General features: G+C 37.8%; 1 protein-coding gene across 2 annotated transcripts in view; it reads right to left on the bottom strand.

Moving 5' to 3' along the window:
* Positions 1–19,055, bottom strand: part of fbxl17 (F-box and leucine-rich repeat protein 17) — a 262,999-nt gene that overhangs the window by 57,983 nt on the left and 185,961 nt on the right. For both annotated transcript variants that reach the window (XM_017467835.3, XM_017467834.3), the window contains exon 8: positions 18,063–18,139. In XM_017467835.3, the coding sequence (XP_017323324.1) occupies positions 18,063–18,139 (77 nt within the window). The remainder of the gene's footprint in view (positions 1–18,062; positions 18,140–19,055) is intronic.

The following is a 19,055-nucleotide window of genomic DNA, read 5'->3' as shown; positions in this document are numbered from 1 at the left end:
TATATATATATATATATATATATATATATATATATATATATATATATATATATATATATAAATTAAAAAAAGAGTTGCTCAGTTGAATGTGGTGTTTAAATAGGAAAAGCTCAGCGGGAGTATTTTGTACATCACCACAGCTCTGTATTCCCTCAGTGCACAACAGGGTTCCTCACCATTAAGCACCTCCACCTACTCTGTCACAACCAGCCATCAACAAGAGCGCTGGAGTAAAGCACTCTCGTTTACACTGTGCAAGAGACAGCCACGGAGAAACGCTGAATAGAGTGATGGAGAAAAAGCTGCAAAAACAAGCACCTAATTTGATTAAAGTGATTCTCGTTGGCTCGGATTTCTCGGAGCTTAGCTCCGGCGTATACGACGTATTACACCTGTTAAAAGGCTGTAAAAAAAAAAATATCAGCAACGCAAGGGGTGTCACGCAGATATCCACATCCGTGAAATATCTCTGCAATTTCCTCTGTATACTAGGCTCCTGGGTTGCTCATGAGAGAGACGGGGGGAGGAGGGGTAGTGTATAAAAACGAATTGCCCACATTAGTCACACGAGGTGTAATAAGAGCCTCCTCTCTTTTAAAAAAGTGACAAGCATGGCAAAGCATAGCGCTGGTGTTATTGCTTGCTTCCTGCGAGTGCTGTTACTGAATGTTGCTATTAGAGCTTTAGCTCAGTACCACAGTATTAACCAGGTGCCAGAGATATTACCCCAAACGTGACTCGACGATCATGACCCATGTGCAGCAGGGCATCCTCCTCTCCAGTAGTCTGAAAAAAGACTTAAGATCATCCAGTCAATGCAGATTTGGGCATGGAATGGTGAAGGCTGTAATGTTATTGCCATCATGGGGCCTCGCTTTTCAATCTTTTAGTAAAAGTTGCATAGAAATGTGGATTGCAGAAGCCAAACCGATCTAAAATGTCTGTTTACAAAAGCGTCGGAAACACTGATTTTCGTTCTACTCACTTGTGTATTCTGATCAACTGTAACCTGCAGAGTGCATTCCCGACACAGCTTATTTGCATTTAGCGACGCCCACAAAACTCTATAAAAGTTTGAGTGCATCGGCAGCTGCGAGCATGAAATAAACAATGTGGGAAAAGGCAGAAAATGGAGTTATACTGACTCAACTGTGTCAATAAAACTATTTAATAATAATAATAATAATAATAATAATAACGATAATAATAAAAAGCATGCACTTCAATCAGCTGAGGTATTCATTTACGGGTTATGTGCAGATAGAGTGTCCCATCCTCTGTTTATACGGTTCCATTTCTTTAACCAAAATTGAATGACTGACTTTATTTGTCTTAATTTATAGGTTTTTGTTGGCTCCCTATCTTTATTTTCCATATTCTTTAATTAATTCCAATAATATAACATGACTGAATGCTCTAGATGGTACACTTAGTCCCTGACCTAGCGAACTAGAATGAGCGTGTTTTTTAAAAGCCTCCAAAGCACTTCTGTAAGTCGGTCTGGTTAAGGGCATCAGCTAAATTCTGCAAACATCATAAACACCCAATTTATACTTGACTTTACATTACATACACGTATAAAAGTGCAGTGCTCCGCATAAATGATATGATGTGAAATCGATCAAGTTGAGGTTTACATTACTGACACACGCTCAGTAGCATGAGGAGGATATGAAAGTTTTTGTGAATTTATGGGATTTTCATGAATACCAAATTTCTTGGGAAAATGCTTGTATTGCTCACAGTGTTAAAAATGAGACCCGATGTGAGTGAATGTGGAAGTGACGGGACTTTTTTGTGATCTTTTCCAACTCAGCAACGCGCGTAGTGACTGTGATAGTGCTTGTAAATTGCAACATGAAGAATGAGCTGTTATCATGGAAGGGTTTGACACCAAAGCAGTGCAGTTTAAACAGGACTTTAAATTAAATAAATACACATGTACCAATACTAAATTTCTCAGATGATACCGATAACCGATTATGCAGCGTGATATACCGATAGTTCTGCCTTTTCTGCCTTCTTTTAAATTGATAATAATTAAATTCCACAATTCTGAAGGAAATGCAAATAAAAACATAATTCTCTCCATTTCAACAAGTTGTTTCACAGTAACTGGTCTCAGAAACAGAAAACACATTACTCTAATTAACATGAACACATGAACTAAATTCTGAAGATTAAACTAAGTTTTCTTAACTTATTGAATGTTATTAATTCATATTAATATTGACTAAATTCTAAAAAAAAAACCCTCAAGTTATTCTCACATTCACTCACCACAAACAAAAGCATTTCTACTTCATCACTGAACATCAACTGGTAATATATAATATAAACTTTTTTATATATATTAACATTAAATGAATATGAAATACACTATTCTACAAATATATTTTTCAGTGCAATATATACTTTTTGTTAACTCATCTTCATTTAAATCTTTCAACGGTGTACTGGCGCTTTAATTCAGCGCGGCAAAAAAATATTTAGACTTGACACCGAAACTCCCGTTTCACTGCTGCAGCGTCCGATGTAATTTTAGCAGTGCAGAGCTTACAGAGCTTACAAACTGCAGTTTGGCCATAATTCACAAGAGACATCATCTTTACACACAGCACGAAATCAATATTTTCCCGCCCTCTTTGGACTGACAGGATATAATCGAACCTGATCATCGGATATTTGAACTATTGGACGATGGTGTGAAAAACGTCAGTGCATCTGTCTGTCTCTCTCTCTCTCTCTCTCTCTCTCTCTCTCTCTCTCTCTATATATATATATATATATATATATATATATATATATATATATATATATATATATATATATATATATATATACATACATATACACACACACATATATATATATATATATATATATATATATATATATATATATATATATATATATATATATATATATATATATATATATATATATGAGTCTTATGCGTGACCACTCCTCACACTGTACAACCAGAAGTCGGTGCATGTCAACTGTTCAACATTGAAAAAATGTCATTCTACATCTAGTACATCTTTATTGAATCATACACTCATATGCATATGTGCAATACACTGGATATAATAGAGTCTTCTGCAAACAGTGTACAGGGCCACAGAAAAAAAAAAAAGTACTACTCTATCAGGTTTGATACAAAGCACTTATTGATGTGCTAATGTGCAGGACATAGGTGGAGGCTGTTATATCCAGGCACTCTGATGAGCTTTCAATGCTACATCCTATGTTTTGTGAATGTCTGAAGGGTTTATGAGAAAAAATAACAGAATTTATGACCGTCTACTATCCAGGGCACACTTGCTTAGCAAATACAACGCTCATTTTTATTTGTCCTTCAGGACCATGGAGGAAAGTTATGAATTTTTCAGTGCAGTAAAAGATATTGCGCTATCATTTTATAGCTATTGGGAAATAATGAATTTCCCCAAGTCAATTTCTACATAGAGATACCCCATAATGCAGTCATTAAACTACTTTGTCGAAGCTAATACTAGTCCACCCACTCCCCCTGAGTGTCCATCAATTATTTCAGGTTGTAATGCTAGACACAGCATGAAAATATTTCCTGCATTCATTAAGCTTTCAAATCTTATATCAGGTAATACTGGAAAATAAGAGAAAAATCCAAGATTTGGTGCCTGCCATAAGCATATATAAATGTGTCTATATGAACTGGAAATAACAATTATTCATAATAATAATTTAGTATGTATTATGTATTTCATTTGGACAACTGCCACATAGTATTTTACCACATCGACTAAAGTATTCATGCTTGCATCTGATTCTTCGCTGAGTGAGGACTTCGCTTTCATGTGTACAATGGCACTTGGTGATAGCAGATTGAATGTGCTGCATAGATATTTATTTCCACAAAAGTGGAATATATGAATATATGGTTTTCTCTGTTAAAATAAATAAATAAATAAATTATAGTCCCTGAGCTGTTACTATAGAAACGATTACTCATTTGAACAAGTGCACTAAACCATTCTGAATTACAGCCAGAATTACTACTGTCATAGCTGTGCTGTTGTAGAAAATTTATCAACATTTTCTGCGCTAAGGTATAATCTAAAATATCACATAAAGGCAGATTTAATGGAACACAGAGGAAGCTAAGAGAGTGAAGGTTCATATTGGCCCATTATTGTTAGATAAATAGATAGCTCAGCAATGGAATGCAGTTCATCATCTACCCGAAGTGCAAATGTTTGCAGTCATTATCCTCAATAAATAAATGACCAAGTATAACATTTTTGTCTCATTTGTTTAATTGGGTTCTCTTTAGGACTTGTGCGAAAATCTGATGTTGTTTTAGGTCATATTTATGCAGATCTATAGAAAATTCTCAAACTTTCAAGCACCACTGTGTAAACAAGTCTTTGTGGTGAATATGGGAATATGCACAGTAGCTATTGAGACCCTGTGAGAAGCTTGGACATGTCACTTGCCAGTCACAGAACGGTCACAGCATTCAGAATAGTCAAGCGCAGATGCCCTTATCCAGAATCATTTGTGGTTGCCATCAAAAACATATCCTCACATGAGTACAACAGGCCTGTTAGATAGGAGCTGGTAGAACGAGTACAAGTCAAAGGGTTTTTTCCATTGTTACGGCTTATGTAATTGTTAGAGCTCATACATGTAGTGAAGAAGCAGCATAAAAAGCAATATAAAAGCAGATACACTCATATACACTTGGAGGGACGGTATGAGTGTACAGTGTGTGGTGTGTGTGTGTGTGAGTGTTTTCTCTAAATAAAACATACCTGTCCGTACAAGCTTGCCTGTGAAACCTGTGAACCTTATCAAACTGAAACTGCAATGTTTAATACAATACATTTTATAATCCACATTACTGCATGATGCTGAATTACTCAAATGTAACTGATTAATTACGGAATTGCCTAATGTCACAAATAATTATTGAAATGTTCAAGCTTTTAATAAATTTTTTTGGCCTGCCACCATATCAGTGAATTTAAACTAATGCTTGCATTCAGAGTATAAGAGGGGTGTGTGTGTGTTTATGAGTGCACCTTAGCACTTGTAGCCTCCACTGTCTTATTAGTCATTGTCAGATAGTGTTTGATAACTAAACAAACTCTCTCTCCACAACCCCCCAGATGAGGTTGTCCAGCAGGAGAATTTTTAATTTAATTTTTTTTTATTTTTATTTTTTTTATACCACACCGTGGTGTCAACTTTGGTATCGAGTACGTTTGGTGGTATCGGTACCAACTACTAGATTTTTGGTATCATGACACATACTGCACATACGGTACGTGCGCACCATTTAAAGGCAGGAAACCTACTGGTGTTAGTTAGAAGAAATGAACTTTATTATACCTTGTAGCACAGTAGCTGATGCCTGACTGCACTGTAGATTTATGAGACAATCATCTGTTGCTGGTGCAATGTCTTTAGCAGAGGACTGAAGCATTTACACAATGCCTCCTAGACTTGGCTCTTCAGTGCACATTCCTTGAAGTACAGTACTACATTTTAAGACTGAGAGACGCCAAGCTCTCTCTCATATAAGAACTCAAGTGTGGCTGAAACTGGACTTGTGAACATGTGAATGGGTTTACGTAAAAAGCTGTCCATCACACAGATTGGATATTATGACTACCGAAAGGCTTTCATAGGTTGAAATGATGCGCAAAATGTTTCCACAGCTCATATCAATCACAAGAAGAAAAAGGAAAAAGAAAAAAGATTGCCAAACAAGATACAGTAAGAATTCGAATTTTCTAGATTTCTGCATAAAGATGACCTAAAACATCATCAGATTTCCACACAAATCCTAAAAGTAATAATACAATAAAAAAGAATACATTTATTTCCTCAATAAATTAATTTGGCCATTTATTGAGGAAAACGATCCAATATTACATATCTGTGAGTGGCAAAAGTATGTGAACCTCTGGGATTAGCAGTTAATCTGAAGGTGAAATTAGAGTCAGGTGTTTTCAATCAATGGGATGATAATCAGGTGTGAAGCAGCGTCCTGTTTTATTTAAAGAACAGGGATCTATCAGAGTCTGATCTTCACAACACATGTTTGTGGAACTGGATCATGGCACGAACAACGGAGATTTCTGAGGACCTCAGAAAGATTTGTTGATGCTCATCAGGCTGGAAAAGGTTACTAAACCATCTCTAAAGAGTTTGGACTACACCAACCCACAGTCAGACAGATTGTGTACTAATGGAGGAAATTCATGACCATTGTTACCTTCCCCAGGAGTGATTGAACAACAAAGATCAGTCCATGAGCAGAGTGTAATAGTCCACAAGGTCACAAAGGAACCCAGGGTAACTTCTAAGCAACTAAAGGCCTCTCATACATTGGCAATGTTAATGTTCATGAGTGCACCATCAGGAGAACACTGAACAATGGGGTGCATGGCAGGGTTGCAAGGAGAAAGTCACTGCTCTCCAAAAAGAACATTGCTGTCTTTCTGCAGTGTGCTAACAATCATGTGGGCAAGCCAGAAAGCTGTTGAAAAAATGTTTTGTTGACAGATGAGACCAAGATAGAATTTTTGGTTTAAATGAGAACTGTAATGTTTGGAGAAAGGAAAAAACCGCATTCCAGCATTAGAACCTTACCACATCTCTGAAACAGGTGGTGGTGGTATAATGGTCTGGGCATGTTTTGCTGCATCTGGGCCGGGACGGCTTCCCATCATTGATGGAAAATGTCAGGACATTTGTCCATGAACTGAATCTCAAGAGAAATTGGGGCATGCAGCAAGACAACGACCCTAAGCACACAATTGGCTCTAAAAAAAAGAATGGTTAAAGAAGAATAAAGTTCATGTTTTGGAATGGCCAATTCAAAGTCCTGAACTTAATCCAATAGAAATGTTGTGGACTGACAGAAATTCTCTCTGCAATTTCATTTTTGCTAAATAATATGGACTTATTTTTGATAATACAGATCTGTTTCATTAACATTTAAACAAATGTCAATTAATACAAGAGTTAATCTTGTGAACAATACCAATGGTCTATTCATAAAAAGTGTATGGCTTGTTAATTGCTAGGTAATACAGTAAACAATGTTAATTAATATAAGTGTTAATGTGAAGTGTTACCGAATTCTTTTCTCACAGCAAACATAAAAGCAGGTTATTTTTTCTCCCTGCATTCGACTATCCATTTGAAGATTAATCTGGCACAAGAAAGGCTGTTTAAATCTATTCCTGATTGCACAAGAAGCTTTCCTTTAATTGTATACAGTAAAACTGACTGAATGAATATAGTGTCCTCTTAACATGTATTAAATGTACACAATTCGACTTAAAGCACTATAAAGTTTACCTTAAATGAGTTTTAAAGATTAAGAAACTACATTGATTATTTCCCAGCGTGTAAAATATAAAAGATGTACCCTTAGGGGTACAACCCCAGAGACTAGCTACTGTAAAGTACAGAAAGTGTAAAGTTAAATCCTATTCTAATTTCAGGAAATGTTACGAGTAAGGAGTGGAGGAAAAAAAAGGGGTAGTACATTCGCCTTCATATACTGCTACCTCTGCTTGTATGTTTTTTGGTTTACTTCTGTAAGAAACAGAAACTCTGGCAGTAACATGTTGAACAGAGAGAAAGCACTCTGCCTACAGCTAGAGGCTAGCATGCCTTACAGGCAGCAGCGGTGAGGAAGTGCAAAGCAATCGATCATGGTCTTTTACACTTAGTGTGACCACCTCAGACGAGAGAGGAGGGAAGGAGAAATGAATAAAGAGAGGTAAATAGAAAAACAGGATAGAGGTGGGAGAGTGTGTATGAGAGAGAGCGAGAGAGAGAGAATTCTTATGTGTTGCAACTCTGCAGACAGACAGATAGAGAACAGTGCTCTTTCTTTCATTCACTGAGAGTGGTGAGCACCTCTTATTGGACTCTACTAAGACGGCCAGATTACAAGTCCAGCCTGCAGTCTTTTCTCTTCTCTGAAATCACAATGCTGATTGCACACACAGACACACACACACTGCAATTTTACCCACCATTTACACACACACTCACTCTCTCCCTCTCTCTCATACTCAGTCACACACACACAAACACAGGCCGGTGAGAGAAAAGCAGTAGAAAATTGGGGAAAGCGAACCAGGACGCAATAATGACTGGTAGCAAAAAGATTAAGACTCTCATAAAAGAAGGCATGGGGTTGTGTGGAAATGTTATTCTCATTCTAATTAATCTGGCAGTCCCGGAGACTGCGCAACGCCAAGTATGACCTCACTATTACTTTGTACCACGTCTTTCCACCTAGAGACAGACGCTGCCTTTAACTGCCTGAGACGTAAACAGGGACACACAATATGTTCTTGTATGGATCGATTACACAGATTGTTGGGTACCAGTGTAGACAGTGAACTCTGGCTATCAACAGTTTGCTAAATAAGGGTACTGGGAGATTTTAACTCATATTTGGGATGGTTTGGGAAAACCCTTCAGATGTCAGTTCTGGATAGTGATAAAAAATAAATAAATAAATAAAAAATCATGTTTTGACCAAATTTAGGGTTTCTGACAATAACATACTATTACATTTCAACTTTTATAAAACAAATATATTTTACTGAAATGACATGGAGATGTTTATCATTAGGTTACTTTCTTGCCTGGCTTTGCAAAGATCATGTTTTGGAAAGAGCCAGCTTAACGAACGTATCAGTAAATTCAATCAGCATGTCTGAACATGTCTAAAACCTTGCTAGCCAAGTGTGATCTTCTCACAATTGCCCAGCATGAAATAGCTGTCGAAATATGCACCTTCACAAGATCATTAAAACAAAGATCACTTATACACTGTAATAATTTCAACCAATAAAGTTTTTAAATATTTAAACGACCTAATAAAAAGACATTAACGATAAATTAAGTGAACAGAACTGAATCGTCTGAATTAATCAGTGGGTTTATGATGAGGCTCATGTTTAAATGCTATGATTGACTTTTACCTCAGGTGATTAGACAGAGAGTGACTTGACCCTAACCCTGAAGAGGAAAAATGTGTAGTCCCGCTGTTTCCCCCGGTATTTTCACAGTTGATCTGCTGATTTGATATGTGCTGAGTGGTGCAGGAGAGCATACAGCTCAGTTCTGGTGAGTCTGTGCAAATAACAGCCTCAGATTTTTGTTCTTGGCTGACAGGAGTGGAACCTGATGTGCTCTTCTGCTGTTGTAGCTCATCCACCTCAAGGTTTGATGTATTTTGCATCCTGAGATGCTTTTCTGCTCACCACAGTTATAAAGAATGATTATTTGAGTTACTATATCCTTCCTATCAGCTCAGACCAGTCTGGTCATTTTCCTCTGATCTCCCTCATCAACAAGGTGTTTCAGCCTGCAGACCCTCCACACACGGGATGTTTTTTTTGTTTTTCACACCATTCTGTGTAAACTCTAGAGACAGTTGTGTGTGAAAATCCCAGGAGATCAGCAGTTTCTGAAATACTCAATCTAGCCTGTCTGGCACCAACAACCTTGCCATGGTTAAATTCACAGAGATCACACTTGTTTCCCTATTCTGATGTTTGATGTGGACATCAAACTCTTGAACTGTATCTGCATGATTTTATGCATTGTGCTGCTGCCACATGTTTGGCTGATGGGATAACTGCATCAATGTGCAGGTGTTCCTAATAAAGTGGATGGTGAGTATACAAGGTATGTGAACACCTGACCTTCATACCCACTAAATCTCCTCCACTTTGCCATTCCGAGAACATCCACTCTTCTAGGAACAAAGCCGAGTCTGTTGGGTTTGAACACTGCAACTGGATTCTGGACTTTTCGCCTGGGAGACCCCAGTCCGTCAGGATCGACCACTTCACTTCAAGCACCACCAGATGGAACACCGGCATTCCCCAGGGCTTTGTGCTCAGTCCACTGCTGTCCACACTGCTGACTCACAACTGTGCTGCAAATTACAGTTCAAATCACATTGTCCGTGTACAGACAGGACGGGAACCAGCTCGCCGAATGCTGTAGAGACAATAATCTATCCCTTAATGTTGATAAGACTAAAGAAATGACCGTTGATTTCAGGAGGACCCGAATAGACCACTGACCACTGCACATCAACTGCACAATGTTAAAATGCAGAACTCCGACACATAATACTTAAAGGTTGGTAGGTCTGCAGAGACTGATAGATGCTGCTGCTCATTAAAGTGATTCCCCTTTGTAAACGTATATACTTCTTTAAAATCTGTTAGTAATGTTGTTCTTCCATAAGTGTACAAGATTATAAATGTAGGAGACAGTAGGCTTGTGAGATTGTATGCACTATGATGTTGTCCTTTCGTGTCCCCTAACTATCACTGATTGATGACAGTATCGCTTATGGCTTTGGGGAGATACTAAGGAAGGAAAACAAAGGGACATGGCCAGACATATGTATTGTGTCATGTACACGTTATGTGCTTACAAAAAAAAAAGGCGAGCTAAAAATGAACAATTTATTAGCTGTAACTGAGCTCATTATAAAATTTAAATAAAAGTATATAACCCATGGGTGTATGTGGTCTGTGGTGAACTGCAGCAGAGATACTTATGGAATTGTGGTAGAGCGAAGTTGCCCTGATAAACAACATGTTGTTTCACTTTCTTAATCTCAGACGCTGTTCATGTTTTGAGAGTGAAGACATTCGCGGCTTAATCTGTTTGGCAAGCACAGACAAGGGAAGCTAAGGTGAATCAGATAAAGACGTTCTGTTGCTCTGCTCCAAAACCAGACAGCATATGCCATTAAGGTTCATATATTACGAGATACAACACGGTTTATTTTTGTCGATCTTAAAGCTGCAGGCAGCACTTTTTTTTCCAAGAGATATTTAGATAGTCTGACTTGAAAGCCAATCGCGATAATTGCAGTCCATATGCAATTCCCGATACTATCCTCAATCATCCCAAGCCTAGTAGGCAGGGCATCTTTCAGTGAAATTGGAATGGGATGGATTGAAATAGTTCGGTCCAGGGAAGCCAGCAGGTTTCAGGACTATTTTTAGAAAGAACGTGTCAAAATCTGACCATGTGAAGTGTTTTCCCCGCCACCATACACAAACACACAAACGATGTGCAGCTACACAACGTAGTAATAATAAGGTTTGGCACAGTAATGATATCTAAACAGGATGCATGCTCCTCTGATTACAGAGACCCTGGATGTTTGCCAAGCATGTGAAATGATTTTTTTTTTCATATCACACACACAAGCTTTTCCTCACAAACAGTGCTATCAGCGCTACAGTAAATTTTATGCAGATATTTATATGCAGATTGTTCTTCATACAGCTTCCTGCACACATGACAGTTTGATTAATATCTCATGAGCTTTACGTACAAAAGTTTGCCGTAGAGTTATACAGGATCTGTGTAAATACATTAACATCATTATCTGTGATTAAACAGTCACTGATTTAACCAGATCAGGCGGGAGTCACAGCAATAAAAAAAAAAAGAAGAAAGAAATTAATTATATATATATATATATATATATATATATATATATATATATATATATATATATATATATATATATATATATAAAATGTTTAAAAAAAAAAAAAAAAAAGGATTCTCTAGAATTCTGAAATTATTTAAAACAAAATAAGTAAATGTTGAATATCTTGAATATCTAATATTCAAGATTGTGCACTATTTCTCGGTCCCTATTTAAATGTAAGCAAATGTGTGATACTGACCGTGTTAACTGCTTTATACAAAAGGTCAGATTATCCTTATGCCTAATCTCTTCAACTGAAACATGTGTTCAGACGACACTCCAATGGATTTGATCTACAATGGATCATAAGGTTTTGCACAAACTTGTGAAGTCCATGTCGGCTCGATTGCACACTGTCATTAAAGCAAACTGGGGACAGAACTAATACTAAGAAACTCTGAAATATTAGAAAAGAATGCAGAATAGAAGGATTTTCACTAGTGATCTCAGACGTATGGACCCCACTGCAGCTGTCGGTACAACCCATGCGCTCAGTGTGATTGTCTTTGTCATAACTGTCTTTGTCTGAACTGACAGTGTTCCATAGGGATGGAAAAATGTGTCACACACGCCATAAAGGAGTTCAGATGACAGTGCTCCCCCCATATGCTTGATATTTACGAAAATACTTAAGAAAATAATTAAACACTAAAAATAACCAAGAGAAAATGAGGAAATGCCATTGTGTAGAACAACACAGGCGTACTTACATACTGTACTTACTTCATCAGTGCTTCAATACTGCAAAGACATTCTGTCACAGCAGTGGGATTTCTTTTACTGCTACATTTAGAAAAGAAGGCCAATCAGAAGAGATGACTAGGCAAGAGGATGTAGCATATTGATATACCTCTTTGTTAAAGAATGCATGAAATGACAAAAAATCATTTGCAAATCCATCTCAAGGACTGTTAGCTAATTCTAAAAATGAATGCTCGAGTACAGTAAGTGTAAGCATGGGTGGAGTGGCTCCACTCCATTATTTGGAAAATTGTACACTATTGCTAGCAATGAAACAAATGTCCTTTTTTCCCCCCTCGCCATTAGCTAGACAAGTAGACCAGCCTCCATCAAGACCAGGCTGTAATCTTCTATTGGCAGTTTTTTTTTTTTTTGTCTCAGACTCTTTTGTTTGCCTTTCAAAGAAAAGGGACTCCCTTCATGCTCACAAAGAGAACAGCAATTTTCTGTTTCTGTCACAAGTACAGTAAAAATCAAAGCCTTGCACCCAGGCAGGAGTCCTTTCAGCACCGTCATCAAAATATTGCCATAGTTTGCCGTCCTCTCTTGTTATCCTCCTGAAGCTGGTTCTAATGGAGGGGAAGAGATCTATAAGGAGCACAGGAAACCAGCTTCGCCTTCTCAGGGGAGAACAAAGAGCAGAATTGGCCTGGACCTGAAACTAAGTGCGATGCTGATGTGAGGCGTACGGTGCCATGTAAATGGATCTGCTTCAGCATATGCTGGAACACAATAGAATGCACCATGAAAATTGGTTATTTAACCCTAGCTGAGCACCAGTGCATTAGGCACGCAGGGAGTGCAGAGAGACGCCTTTCTGTAATCCACCATCATTTGAAGGAACAGGGAATAGTCAAATGTGTAACAGTGATCTGCATTATGTCATGCAATACCAAATGGTTCATTCAAATACTGAGGGGAAAAATGCATAATTATGTGATATGTAGACAATGCACTGGTTTTATGTAAGGAGTATGTTTTACTTTCCACTGAAAAAACGGAGTTTTATACTCTATTTTTTTTATACTCTATCTAGCACTGGGAAAACAATTTAAGCCTCTCAGGTTCCAGGACAGAAGTGTGATCTGCATATTGATTATATCCACATCACAGGCTAAATGGAATATCACTAACAAATCAGAGTCTGGCAGAACAATCTGCATGTAGTATCACCCACAGATGAATCATTGTTCTCCCAATAACTGTTATCTCAAGGTCAGTGCAATTCATCCCGCCTCGTCACTGTGAGCTTGATACACCGCACTTTTTCAGCTCATCTCAGACAGGTTGCACTGCAGATCCACATAAGGGGCTTATGGAAAACAGCTCAGACTCACTTGAAGTCACTTGAGACTCATGAATACTTACTGAGAGCTTCACGTCTAGCAGTAGACCGCAAAAGAGAGCAGCAGCTCGGCTAAGCTCGCAGTCTCTTTCGTGGGAACTCAGCGGATGAAATAGGAAAAGAAAATATTCAAACCTTTGGAGCCTAATGGTCAAAGTCCTGTGAAGGATGGCGTGTTACATTGGTGTAAACTGTAAATCCAGCCAACGTTGGGGAATTTTGAGCGTGTTGTCAGTATACATACCACCTCACCACCTTTAAATAAACATTTATAACTGCAACTTGCCAGCAGGGGTGTTACTTCTGTCTATTTATTTGAAAAATGTCGGTGAAATTAGTACATTTCATGGCCAATCTATAAGCAAGCTGTTCAATGGCTCAACTGTACACAATAGCAGAAATGTTCACGTTAATCTCACACTTTTCAAGAAAGAAGCAAAAGATCTAGAAAATGTGATACAGAAAAAATAGAAGAAAAACATTAATTTGTTTTAAAAAAAAACAATATAGAAATAAGTCTATATTGGTTCAAGGAGAAAGAAAAAAATGCAGATGTAAAATTGCATTTCTGTTAATTAGTTCATCAAAGCAGTGCAGGAAGTTCAAGAATCACTCAAAAAAAGGAAAAAGACATATTTGCTATGCCTTCAAAGGAGGTGTATTGTTTAACAAAAGTTTAAGCCCAGTAAGAATAAATGGGGGTTCTTAAAAGCCTATATCAGGTATCCCCGATTAATCTTGCATAAGTGGTCAAAAGGCTAAACTAAGAGGTATTTAATATACATTCCAGGATGTCGTTAGTGTACTGTTTTGATCTAGTGGCCATTCATCAAGATGCGGAACTCTGGGCTTGCGGCAGTCTCGGATGCAGGGGTCGATGGTGGACTGAAGCGATTATAGTCAGGATTAGTTCTGCTGAGATAAAACAAATGGCTATGAGGCCCTGGAGCGAATCTACACATTAGCGTGGTACTTATATATAATTACCTTAAGTGGGCTGAAAATACATTAGGTCAGGTATCTGAGCTACTCAAGGGAGATGCGAGGAATTTCACCCATTTATAGCGTTGGATTTTGTTATGAAGGTCTTTTATAACACTGAGTATGAACCAGCATCTTCTTGAGGACAGTATGTTCCAAAGATGATACGGTTAAGAGCTACGACCTGTGCACCATCCCCTGTGCTAAATATAATATCCAATGAATAAACTCATAAGTGCACACTTGGGGGGAAAAAACTGTAAAGTCACCTTAAGGACAACGAACCAGAAGCTTCTTGAGAGTGCAGAACTACTTGTACATATACGCTCTACGGCTAAAGGTTTGTGGACACCTGAACATTACACCCATATGTGGATCTTCCCTAAACTATTGCAACAAATTTGGAAGCACACAATTGTACAGAACGTCTTGATATGCTGTAGGATTACAATTTCCCTTCAGTGGAATTAAAACATGTTCCAGCATGACGATGCCTCTTTGCACAAAGCGAAGCCCAGCACCCCAGGCCTCTTCTCCCGAAATCAGTGCCTGATCTCACTAAATCTCAATAAGGCCACGATCCAAAACCTAGTGGAAAGCCTTCCCAGAAGAGTGGAGGTTATTATACCATCAAAGGGAGAACTAAATCTGCAATGAGAGTGTGTGATAGACAGGTGTCCTATTGATGTGTCCCTCTGGAACAGAGGATCTCCCTTTCAGATAGGGTCCCAGTCTAAAAATTCCTACCTGTCTAAAGAACTCTTTAGGAACCGTTAAAAGAGGTAGGGAATTGGTAGCTTAACGGTTAATTTCTGATCGGAAGGTCATGAGTTCAAATCCCAGCACTGTCAAGCTGCCACTATTGGGCCCTTGAGCAAGGCCCTTAACCCTCAACTGCTCAGTTGTATAAATGAGATAACTAAGTTGCTCTGGACAAGGGCGTCTGCCAAATGCTGTAATGTAATGTCAAAAAAAACCAAAAAAAAAACACGCATGTAAATATGTGATGCAGTGGGGAGCACTGCCGCCTCAAGGTCAGCTTCAAAGTCTCCAGTTCAATCCTGAGCTCAGGTTACTTTCTGTGTGAAGTTTCACATGTTCAGCCAGTGTTCATGTGGATTTCCTCTGGGTTCTATGGTTCCCCTGACCTATAAAAAAAACATTCAGCTAGGCAACGTGGTTATGGTAAATTGGCCCTAGGTGTGAATGAGTATACGATGGACTGACACCCCATCCATCTCCTCCAGGATCCACCAGGAACCTGACCAGTGCACATTCAGTATGTGAATATCTGCATGCTATCCTATAACCTTTCACTACCATGAGATAGATAAATGGGTAGTTAAATACAAAGTAAACTAAAAAAAAAAAAAAAAAAAAAAAAAAAAAAAAAAAAAGTTAGTTAATCACTTGTATTGTAACAGCTATCAAACAATCATTCTCTCACTTTCCCTTAAGGCAGGAAAAATGTAGTTTGTGAAGCACAATATCCTCTGTACTTTCCCATGGTGGAACACTGAATGGAACATCATTGGCTGCCTGTTACAAAGTGCTGACACTAGAGACTCCTTCCATAATTGTTAAACAAACATGTCCTTAAAGGAAGCTTCACCGCATCAACATGTTTTTCTTTATTAAATAAAACATTTTTTTTAAAAATCTGGTTAGTACTATCTTTAGTCATGTAAAAAAAAGAAAGTCACTGAAAATGAGCTCTTACTATGAGAAATCAGAAGCGCATTAACCTTAGATTGGAATTGAAGCCAAAACTATAATCTTGGAGAAAAACCGACCAATTAGCTTAGAGAATTCCAGAGTGCTGTAGTATAAGACTAATTTAACTACCAGGCACATAAACTAAAATAATAATTGCTGCCGCGATGATAAATTATTTGAGGGTTTATTATTTGAGCTACATATTTTTTTCAGATTTACTTTACTCGCATTACAAGTACATGATTTTATTTATTAGATTATGTAATCCAGATTACATATAGCCCATTACTTATCAGTTCTGTCCTCACAAAAAAAAAAAAAAAAGCTTGTGTATGTTGCCGTGCTTACAAATGACACAACTGTACTGTTTGTAAACACATACAGCTTCTTAATAGTCCTTTCATGGGGCTTGCCACTGGTCATGTGCATACAGAACAGACAGGAGAGTAAATACAGCAGTGGGGGATGTGGTCATTAATCATTAAACGCTCCGGCATGTACCCAAAGCCTACAAATGCCCTCATTCCACCGTAAAGTAAGTGAAGTAAAAATATAAGTATTGCAGCCAAAGTAAAAATAAAATGTACCATAAATCAGCAACGACTAGCAGCTATATATTCAAGCCTACATATTTATGACTTTCTACTTTTACCAAAAACATTTCAGTCTATCTGTCTTTGTTTGCCCGAGTTCTCCTCAGCTTTAATGGGCAGGGCCTGCCTAAAGTGAGCAGACAAGAGAAACAGCAATGAGAGCTTTCTGCACGTACATGCCAATAAAAAACAACCGTGTGTTTCCATTACTTCAGGACAGACACAAGCCCTCTGCGCTTTTCAGAACATTTCCATACACAACTTTAACGAGACACTCCCGTCAATATTGAAACATCAGCACGTGTGTTGAAAACATGTCTACTCAGTACTACTCTGTATGATGACACTGTAGTCTTTACAGTGAGATTTCACAGGGTGAATACCCTTATGACAACTTGAAGGTGAAATTAAAATGGCTGCAATCGCTTTGGGGCGATGTGATTTTTGTTAACTGGATCACTAGACAATAGTGCTGGGCTAAAGCAGAAGGAAGCTGGTTAGTCACTGCTAGAAAGCAGCATGCAATTATCATATGAAATGGAGATCACCGGTTATTCCAGGCACAGACGTGGCTTGTCACATGACGAGTTTTTGATTTACTGGTGCCTAGCAATATACAGCTGTACATGTTTACGCAGAACCAACATTAATCATCAAAACAGCACTACACCATTGAGAAAGCACAAGCGCACAAAAACTCTAACTGCATAGAATCCTGAGATGGCAGGGATAATTTCTCTGAAACTGCAAAATACCAACTTGAGCTTTTGCCATTTTTTCTTCTGCATTTTTCCAATAAATGAATCTTCCTTCATTAAAGAGAAACATTATTTTGTTTCATAACCAGTTTAATTAAGCATCACTAAAGCTAATTAGCAGCAGGTTAACTAGAGCACTAAGCAATTAAAGTATGAACACAAAACTTGGCTTTCTCCATGACAGATGGACACGCACACACACACACACACACACACACACACACACACACACACTACATTGCTTGCTAGGCAGTTCAAAACAAAATATATGTCTAAGGAAGTAAAAGAGCCAGTGTGGGTTAAGTCATGTGGCATATGTGCATTTAATAGGGCATTTAATGATGGCTGATTAGACAACGATCTGTCATGCTTACCATAGTCTGTAATCTTGCAGGAAACCAAGTACAGCTCTTTGAGACTTCTTCCCTCTTTGGCAATGATTTCCACACATCTGAAAGAAAGCACATGAGAAAGAATAGGGCCAAATAAGAGTGCATGTCTTAAAAGGCTTACAATGTATATAAAGACCATGACAGTGCGAAGTCAAGCTTTATTTCAGCTTCACACAAACAGACAGCAACGGTAAGTTAAAGTCCCACACCACAAAAATAAGTGATGTTAACCAACTCAAACCCTGTTGATTAAAAGTAACCACTGGGCAGATTTTTCTGAATCTACTCTGATTAAAAGCTAAAAAGCTGAGCTGAGCAATGCAGAGGCTTCAAAGGAGAAGCATAAGCTGTGCCCATGTTCATTTCTCTCACATGTTCACCAGTTTTTCTCAGGTCCAGGGTAGAGCAGAAGCACACTGGAGAAAAGCAGCGGCGATCACAGTTGCAATTCCCTTTAACCCTTACGTCAATAAAAAAAAAGTCACACATAGGTCCATAGAGGACAAAAAATGTCCATGTCCAAACACAGTCAGAAATATAATATATTATTATTTTTTCCTTTTTTTTTTTTTTAAACCAGCATCAGTTCTTATCATAATTACCAAACACTTATTCATTTTCAGAACAGTAACTCTTTAAACGCTGGTTTATTTACATAATGCCATAGATGCTTTTTTATGAAAAAAAGATGAATAGTCATTATTTTCCATGTACTAAATGCTAAGCAGAATTTTTAATCTCTGATTAATACAGTCTTTGATATGTCAATGATTAACAACAACATTCATTTTGATGCATTCATATTTTTTTATGCCGTGTCACAGAAAAAAAAAAAAAAAAAACTACCATTCAGGTCCATAAAGGACAAAAATGTCCATGTAAAAAAACTGTCATAGAAATATTATATATAAATATTTATTTCCACTTTCACTGATTTAGATTTTTTTTTTCCCCAGCATCAGTTCTGATCACAAT

The sequence above is a fragment of the Ictalurus punctatus genome, chromosome 5, assembly GCF_001660625.3.
Source record: "Ictalurus punctatus breed USDA103 chromosome 5, Coco_2.0, whole genome shotgun sequence".
In the NCBI taxonomy this organism is placed as follows: domain Eukaryota; kingdom Metazoa; phylum Chordata; class Actinopteri; order Siluriformes; family Ictaluridae; genus Ictalurus; species Ictalurus punctatus.
This window is presented reverse-complemented; position numbering and strand designations above follow the sequence as displayed.